At 38.1% G+C, this 9,852-nt stretch overlaps 1 protein-coding gene across 2 annotated transcripts in view; it reads right to left on the reverse strand.

Moving 5' to 3' along the window:
• Positions 1 to 7,234, reverse strand: part of etv6 (ETS variant transcription factor 6) — a 45,188-nt gene extending 37,954 nt beyond the window's left edge. For both annotated transcript variants that reach the window (XM_059325905.1, XM_059325904.1), the window contains exon 1: positions 6,893 to 7,234. In XM_059325905.1, coding sequence (XP_059181888.1) covers positions 6,893 to 6,922 — 30 coding nt within the window. In that variant the 5' untranslated portion in view covers positions 6,923 to 7,234. The remainder of the gene's footprint in view (positions 1 to 6,892) is intronic.
• Positions 7,235 to 9,852: the final 2,618 nt, after the last annotated feature.

Here is a 9,852-nt window from a genome sequence, read left to right on the forward strand (position 1 = left end):
TTTTCCTTCAAGGATAAATAGGTCTGGGTTCTTATGGGTTAAAACTATAACTTCAACTATAGCTTCAACCACGACTCCATCTTTGAGTTTCCAAGTGATTGACAGGTAATGCCAGGTGGCATATGACAGGTTGGGTCGAACCATCCTGGTATGGGGGAGACTCTGGGTTTTTAGGAGAATTAAGTTGAATAGCCTACTGAATATAAAATTCAATTTATGAACTTATACTAATATTTTCCTAAAATACTTATTAAATAATTATTTTTGCATGGATGCTACTTTCTAAATGTATATTTTAAAAACTCACGTACCCCCTGGAGTGCCTTCACGTACATCCAGGGGTACGCGTACCCCCATTTAAGAACCACTGCTTTAGCACATGTGTTGCTTTGCAGTGCGGCAGAGACCAAAACCAACCAATGGTCTGTTGGTAAAGATGGCAATCTCAGCAAGATGCATTGGTGGCTTAGAAATGACACAGCTGGATTTTCAGCATCAATCATTTGCTCTTTGAAATGTCTGAGAATAGTACACAGGGCTCAAACAGCCTATTAAGATGAAAATTCAAGCACTTTCAAAGTACCAAACCCAGACATGTCCGGACTTTTGAAGCTTTTAACATTTCAACCCAAATTGCCTCCAAATGAACACTTAATAAAACTTTTCCATCACAATTTCCAGAGCAATTTTTATCCATTTTTTGCTCAATTAATGAAACATTTGATCTATCATCCAATTTTTTTTTTTCTGGCAATCAACAAATTAATAAATCTACTGTTCATTTCAGCGCTATCTTTGCAGCAAAAACATTGCTGCAACTAATTAATTCTGTTGACAGATTACTCAATTATTGTTTGAATAAATCAAATATCAGAAAATTGCAGCACAATTTGCCAGAGTTGGACGTGATTTCTTCAAATTGATTGTTCTGTCTGATCAACAGTCCCAAAAAAACCCTAAATATTAAATTTACAATATGAAAAACAGACTTTTGTCATTATTTTCATTCGAATTTTAGTTGATTCAATAATTGACTAATATAGAACAATTTGATTTGTCATTTTTCAGGCAAAAACGTCAAACATTTGCTCAGTCCATCTTCTCAAATGTGACAATTTGCCACTTCATCTTATATTCAACTAAAGATCTTTGGGGTTTTTTGGGGTTTTTAAACTGTAAAACTAGTTAAACCTATCTTGAAATTAAGCCCACTGACACTGCAACTGCAAATTCTTCTTAATACATTTCTGTTCTTATCTGACATTTTTTGTGATTTGGTATTTACTGTGGTAAATATCATGTATCTTGGATAAATGCATCTTAAAGACTGAATTTTTAACAGTATTTTAGAGTTCTATCCTATAAACAATGGAAGTCAATGGAAAATAGAGCATTTTTACATCAGTTTCCCACTTATGGACTGATCTGTCTTTTTATAGACATGTCTATGTTGTGTTGATGAAGTAGACAGATTCACACAATTTTGTCTTGAAAACTGAATTTTTGACAGTAGTTGAAATCTGCCTTTATATGCAGCTATGGCTATTGTCATGGTGTGCACTTGTGAAGCCATCTGTGGTTTCTCACTTGGTAGGTGGCTCAATCATGACTTGACCTCAATGTCCATAGTTGTGAGTTTGACACCCACAAATGCATAGTGCTGTGTAGGTTAGAGACGCATTATTTCAAAGATAATTTTAATTTTAAGAGTTGTAAACAGGCGGCAACCTCCGGGTCTGAGCAGGGAGGCAAACCAGGAAGTGCCTTAAGCTACATTCCAGCAGGGGGCGCTACGTTTGGCTGCAAAAAAATTCTGTTCGTTCACTTCAGTGCAAAATGAGAAAAGTTCTCACGTAAAAAATCTTCAAGACAATTTAATGTTAATAGTTGAAATAATGGCCCCATTTAGAAGAAAATAGAAGACAAAGAATCATATGTTTTGGGGCGTGGCTACCTTTGATTGACAGGTGGTTAATAAGGCGAGCTGTCGTCAGGAGAGAAGCAGAACAATGAGTATCCACGGCAACGTGTCAATAAAGTTATATATAATGTTATATAGATATAAAAAAATATGTTTAGCGGTTTGGTCCCATAACTTTGACCCTTTCACTGTATTTTCACTTAATGACAGTTAATTTGAACATTTTGTTCAGTAAATATGTCTTGTTCAGCGTTTGATTCAGTCACTTCATGGTGACTACGTCCATTATTCATATACAGCCTATGGTTGTAAAGCATTATGGTCCAGGCAGTTCTGCTTACAGACCCTCGTTTGTTGATCATTCCTCTTCCTCATTTTCCTCACATTCTTCCTTTTGCTGTTCACTTTTGGTGGCAACATTTGTGTTGAGTCCAAGACCTGGTTGATGCAGAATGCACATCTCATACTTACTCTCACACTCTGCTGTGAGGATTAGAGACAGATGACTTGAAGATTTAATGATTAGTTTGGTCCTGGCAGTTCTGCTGATGGACCTTTGTGAATCTCTCACTTGTCTCCCTTTTTTTCCATCTTTCTCCTCCTCATGATGGCCTTGACTCTACTGTGCAGCAGCTATAATTCATATGGTAAGCTGTTCCTTTAAAAAAAAAAAAAAGGGTCATTTGAATTTCAGAGCATACACTTTTAGTTTTGGTTTCTTTCAGATGTTTCATTTCCAGGTGGTATGTACGAAGATAATGTGCATCAGTATTTCCTATTCAAAAAGAGAACAAATGCAGTGCTCTTTGCTTAATTAGTCACTACCAGCCAGATGTGGTAGCAGCCACAACTCATTTTAATTCAAGATTTTTCCATTTTCTTTACCACAGAAACACCTGTTACATATCCAGGCATACACATGTACGACCATCTGTGTCCATTGTGTGAAATCAGATCAGATTTTTTAATAACTGATCAGTTGTTTAAAATGTATTTAAAAACCCTCCCTGATTTCAGCTTCCTAAATGTAAACATTACATTACATTAATGTAAATGTAAACGCTTTTTTGCATCGTTCTGCTTTTCATCGACACTCGAAAAAAAACATGGATTATTGCCTTAATCTGAATATAACTGGACAACTGAAGTGCTTGTAAACGTGTTAGTCCGATTGATGGCGTATGACCCCGGAAACAAAACATCCAAGAAAGCCGCTCGCATTAGCCGCTCACACATTTACCGGTCACATTAACTGATTGCACATTAGCCGGTTGCATTAGCCAGTCGCATTACACGGTCGCATTACCTGGTCACACCTTAGACGGTCGCACCTTAGACGGCCGCACCTTAGACGGCCGCACCTTAGACGGCCGCATTAGCCGGTCGCACATTAGCCGGTCGCACATTAGCCGGTCACATTAGCCAGTCACCGGTCAGTAGCGACGGCACAAAATGTCGAACTGAGTACAACCAATAAGGGGGCCATATTAACCCGCTGAAACGAGGCATATCGCCACCCAGTGTTGAGGAGGAGGACACGTTCCCGTCAGTTATTCAATCTTCTCAGTTGCATGTAAACTGGGACAAGGACAGAAGTCCGATTAGACGCCAAAATCGATTTTTAAGCATAGCTCGATTAAACTGTGCATGTCAAGGCACTGAATGAGATCTCTTTAGGTTTTGGAAATCAGCCATTTGAATACATCACTTTGGGCTCTGAGACATTGTGACAGTCATTTTCACTATATTTTTACGACCTCTCCATAACACTAAACAACTAATCAATTATTCAGAAAAATAATCAGCATATTTTTCCTATGTGGGAGCAGCTTTTAGCTGCAGCCCTCTCCTGGATCCTCTGAGATTTAAGACACTCTAGCTCTGCTGTTGTACATGTATTGAGTCGAGGGTAAGGTATGAGGTTTTCCAGTTTGTGGTCTTTCTCTGTCGACTGGTTTCCTTTCCTGCAAACGAGAGCCAAGCATGAAGCCACTTTAGTCTCTTGAGGAAATGAAGCCGAGTTGGGTTTTTTTGCAGTTTCTCCCTCCTCAGTTTCAGCATGCTGCCACCACCCAGCCACTCTGAGACCTGCACAACCAACTGTATGCACCAGGAATTTCCTGTGGAAGCCAAGCAATCATTTTTCAGTCTTCTATTTCCTCCTTTTTGGAGGTGAAGGCTTCTCTCCCATCCACTGTCTCCGAAAATTCAGTTGTGTAGAAAAAGGTCAGGTTGGTGGAGAATAGTGTGGCAGCTAGGACAAAGGTGAGGACACTGCAGAAAAGGCTAAGTGATTTGTGACAGAACTGGGCTGCAGTGTAAAGGTGAAGGGGAGTCCCGTCTACAGGCGGCTGTGGTGGAAAACTTCTCAGAGTGGAGTGCTGAGCATTCTCCAGCATGCAACTGCAGTCGTGCACTGACATCAGACTCAGCAATGAGAAGACAGCCCTCATTAACAAAACACCACATTACACTGTCAGTGAACAGCATGTAGTGAGGCCGACCTTGATAATATTTCTATAAAAGGCTCAACTTTCTAAGAGCCCAAGGTAACATATTCAGCTGTCTTGTGTTATCTGACCATTTGTCAAAAATCCAAATTCAAAACACACAAAAGCAGCAAATTCTCACATTTAGAATAACCAGGGAGTGTTTGCTTTTCTTGCTTCATTGCAAGACAGAAAGAATGAATCGTTTATTAAAATTGTTACTAATTAATCAGCTATTTTTCAGCTCTACTTCCTTTTGGGACTCCTTTTGAGAGCAAGTCAGTGCTGATCACAATCTTCCCCTTCCTCGGGCTGCAGCTATAGATAATCTTCATTACTTATTACTTAATGATCATTTAGATTACAGCATGTCAAACATTATGACACATCACAAGCACAAAGTGGTTTCAAATTGTTTATGCAGTCTGACGAGCAGCCACAAAACCCAGAATATGCCTTTTTTAATGTTTTGTTTTGTTTTTTAAAAAAACAAGGCAGGATTACTTCACCTTTTCCAAATTCCCAAAAAACTTTTCAGCATTTCAAGGTGCATTTTCAAGCTTTTCAGCAGCTTACAGCTGTGCTAATTTATGCATTTATGTGCAGTACATACAGCATACGCAGTACTTGATCAAATTAAATTAGATGTTATCGTGCCATGAACAACAAAAGTGATGTATGTGAAAGGAAAAAACAACCAAGTTTCATATTTTAAAATTCTGACCTTTTTGCAAGTAGACTTGGCATCCTTTATAACTTTAATTTCAAGCAGTTTCAAGCACTTTATTCCAAATCCAAACACTTCTCAAACCTTAAACCACATTACAATTCAAGTGTTTACAAACCCTGAGAAGGATTATATCCCTGATAGATTAATATTTTTTAAATTTATCAATTAGTTGATCCATCTATAACACATTCAAAAATGTGAAAATTGCCAATCACAATTTTCTATAGCCAAACCTCAACATTTAGAAATCTACCACGATATTAACCCCCAAATTTTTTTTTAAATGTTATTGCAGAAGCTGGATTTAGAAATGTTTGCCATTTTTGCACAATAAATGACAATAAATTGGTTATCATAAAAATACCCATTAATTTTCTGTCCGTTCAACTCCAAAACAGGAAAAAACTTTAATTTAAGCACTAGTTTAGTTGTTTTTTTACATAGTCTCTTAAATCAGTGGTTCTCAAATGGGAGTACGTGTACCCCTGGGGGTACGTGAAGGCACTCCAGGCGGTACATGAGATTTTAAAATATACATTTAAAAAGTAGCATCCATGCAAAAATCCTTTAAAAACAATTATTTAATAAATATTTTAGGAAAATTTAAGTACAAGTTCATAAAATTCATTAATTCATAGCAGTTATAGTTTAAATCAGGGGTCTCAAACTCAAATTTCCTGGGGGCCGCCGGAGGCAGTATCAAAATGACTAAAAAAAACAAAATTATTTTAAAAAAAGACACAAAATGACATAAAATTACTTTTTTTTAAAAGACACAAAATTATTTAAAAAAAGACAAAAATTACCAAAAAAAGTAATTAAAGGGACCTTCCACACACAACACAGTGAAGTGCTATTCATATAAAACTCACATTAAACTTTCATATCAAGGTGGGGGCCACAAAATATCGTCACGAGGGCCGCAATTGGCCCGCGAGTTTGAGACCCATGGTTTATATGGTTATATGGTCACTGTTCTTACTACATTAGTTTGAATCACTATATTAGTGATGAGAAATATTTACAATAAATTTAGTCATGGATTATTAACATTTAAAATGTTGGAAATATATGTTTTTAAATGTTTGAATTTTGTTTATCAGTTCCAAAGTTTAATAAATCAGACACTGATGGCACAGCGCTCTGTTTTTAAGTCTTTTTTTTTTCAACCAAAAATGCTTTGCCCTGGTTAGGGGGTACTTGGCTGAAAAAACATTTCACAGGGGGTACATCACTGAAAAAAAGGTTGAGAACTACTGTTTTAAACCACTAGTGAGTTTGTCAATGGCAGCACTCCTATCCCATTACCTGGTGTGTAAAACAGGCCTGTCTATCCAGCAGAGAGTTGACCCGCTCCTCTTTATCCTACTGTTTTGTTGTGACTGCACGAGAATCCTCTTAACCGCTTTCTCCCTCATGTTTCAGTCAGCGCTCGCGATTATAAACGTGCTATAATGTGTAGGTAACAAACATGGTCGCTTTGGCTTTGGTCACTTTCTTTTAAAGCGGTAAATGAAACAGTTTATCGCGTCACGACTTGAACCCCTCAGCGGCGGAGTGGAGGCGAAGTAAAGAGCGTGGAGCAGCAACAGATGACTGGCAAAACAAACCGCCTCTAGTGAATGGCGCTGCAGCTCGTGCTCACCAGCTCGAGGTGATAGCTCCACTGTAACCCGCAGCGTTACCGGGATACTACGAGGCTTCAGCCCCTTAATGGAAAGTGTCAAAGGGAAACAAAGAGGACCGTGTTACCTTGATCGCAGCGGAGGAGGATTCAGACATTATCTCCCGTCAACTTCTCTCCGTCTCCTTCCACTTTTCCGTTGTGTCCTCTTCTTTATCTCCGTCTCTTTCCTATAGAAACCCACACAGCAGCAGCAGCGGCAGAAGAAGAAGCGTCAGTCCGACTGCTCGGCTTGTTGTTGTGGGAGAAGTTGTTTTTTCATATAGCTGCTTTATCTCTATCTGCTAGTCGGCTCCATAGCGCGACTGTCGGGGTGAAAACTTCTTTTGTCTGCGTGTGTTTTCCCTTCATATGTCGGCAGCGTGCTGGTTAATAATCCCTTCCTGGAAGAGCGAGTCTATCTCTCCCTCTCCCCCCTCTCTCTCTCTCGCTCTCTTTCCTTCTCTCTCTCTCTCTCGCTCTCTCTCTCTCTCATTGATCTGGATGTGTGTAAAACGGCGAAATGACGTGAATTCCCAGCATTGAGCCTTGCCCCCTTTTAAAGGGAAACCCGAAGCAGGAAATCGCAGCGGGTCGCAGTTGCAGACACATAACTAACAGTGTGAGAGCCACACTGACACACACTCTTCTATTTATTTAACTTTTTTTTATTATTATTTTTTTAAATCAAAGCTTAATGCAAATGCGGTTATACAACAGGCTAAACAGCCAGCTGTAACCACACAGCATGCAGAGCAAAAGGCAAAAAGTGCAACACATTATAGGAGCCAAAGCAATTTCAGTATATGCAATATGTAGCCTGTATTATGACAGTTATGAAATATGTGTTAATTAGTAAGGAATGATTTGGTTCATATTCCATGTAAAAATAATTATTTCCTATGCATTCCTAATTAATGAATTTTTATAAGGGTATGTATACTAAATATTGCATAGAATGATATTAACAAACTTTAAACAGATAGTTCTGATTTTTTTTAAATAGGGTTGTATGAGGACCTTATCCATAGTCAGGTGTGGGCAAAGGCGGGTCTCACTCGAACTCCCACATATACAGATATGCATACATACCCACCACCCACCCACCACACCAACCCACGCCTTCGACACTTCATACTATGTATTATGTATGCGATTATGTTGCCGAGGTTTTTTTCATTGTTTTTTCCTCCTTTCCTCTCCTCACGTTGTGCTGTATTTCTTTTCTTCATCTCTGTCTTCCTGTCCTGTTCACCTCGGTCATATTGTATGTGTGTTTTATACGTTTTGGACGGGTTGATGGCAAATCTCATTGTGCTAGTACTTGTTACTCTGTGCAATGACAATAAAGGCTTCTGATTGTGATTCTGTATTACCTACAGTAAATTGCGGCTGGCACACCCCCAGTTTAGAAAAGCAGGTAGGAGTACCTACACGGAAGCAAAGCAGCAGCTAAACCAGAGGTAGGCAACCTGCAGCTCCGGAGCCACAATTGGCTCTTCAGGCTGTCGTCAGTGGTTCCCTGTGGCAAAATGAAATGTTTATTTATTTACATTTTGAATTTAATTTATCATTGGTTTAGGCCCAAAGCAATTTGTATTTTTCAATTGCAAAAATGTGTATATTATAATGGCAGTTAAATGTTTTAAAAACATTTTATTCCACTATTCTGTGCATCATAACTCGGGACGGCACCCTAACCTCTAAATTTAGCCAACTTCAAGTTCCTTGCTAGGCTATAGCTTTCAGTTCCAAATCTTCTGAGATATTTCTTCGGTTTTCCAGCCTCTCATCTGCATTCTGACAAAATCATATAAATAAATGCTCATTATGGCCTATCGTTAATGTTAATCTAGAGTTAGTAGACTGTTTTATGTCTATTCTAAGGCTCAACATAAGGTTTGTGGATCCATTCCGACTGTTTTCTCTTATTTTGGCCGACAATTGCTCTTCTGTTAGTAAAGGTTGCCGACCCCTAAGCTCAATGTACATTAATTTAGCCACCTAACAAAAAAACTCAGACCTTAAAAATTAATTATGAGCAGTATTATATTTGGGATATTTTCACTGGTTTAGCTTACTGAGGGGAACTGAAGCCATTCAAAGCCACCAGACTCCTTTGACAAAAACAGTGATTTTACCTTTACCAGGACTTGCAGGAATACTACAACCATAAATGGAAAGAGTCAAAGGGAAAACAAGGAGTCAAAACAGTGATTTTACCAGATTTTACTTTTTACTGGAGCAAATAGACAAACTGTATAAATGTAGATTTGGGATGTTTTCTTTTTTCACTAAAATCTCTGAATTGACCAGTGCATGAAAAATATTATGTTTTTGTTGGTAGTGTCTTTTCTTACAGTCTATGATTGACTGTCACTCAAAAACTCTAAAATACAACAGGCTATTAAGAGAATACTATATGGAAAAAGGAAATTAATATGGTTAAATAATGTGGAATGGCATGTAAGACGGAAAAGAATACAGCCAGTGATTAAAACTGTGTGTTGTCATGGTGATTCCAGAAATTATTACATCAAGTCAAGTCGTGCTGGACTATTAAAAATGACTTATTTTCTTATACACTGGCAATATTTCTCAAATTCTTCACACAAAAATGAATAATTACTTGTTATAAGGGGGGTTTCTTTTGTTTGTTTTTACATTTGAATGATCAGCTCTATGAAAAAAGGCAATTTCAGCTTTTTTTTAGTACTTCAGCTTGGTCCAGTTTTCCACTAGGGTAAAAAAGTTAAAAGGTGGCTGTGTCCACACCTTGTGTCCATGATGATGGAATACGGACTTGAATATCTGAATCAATACTACACTGGCAGAAATATTACAGCTGCACCAATCAATATTTTATACCAACATAAATGACTGTGCATGTGAATGGAAACAACTATACCAAAACAAAACTAAAAGGAGAGTTAATATCACATTTAGATTCATCAGGTAATGGAAAACACAACTCCAAATTAATGTTAAAGGGTTCACCCCACAATCTAAAATAGAGTTCATGTCTGTGGATTATCTTGAGAAACCAGGG

Source organism: Centropristis striata, chromosome 22 (genome assembly GCF_030273125.1).
Source record: "Centropristis striata isolate RG_2023a ecotype Rhode Island chromosome 22, C.striata_1.0, whole genome shotgun sequence".
In the NCBI taxonomy this organism is placed as follows: domain Eukaryota; kingdom Metazoa; phylum Chordata; class Actinopteri; order Perciformes; family Serranidae; genus Centropristis; species Centropristis striata.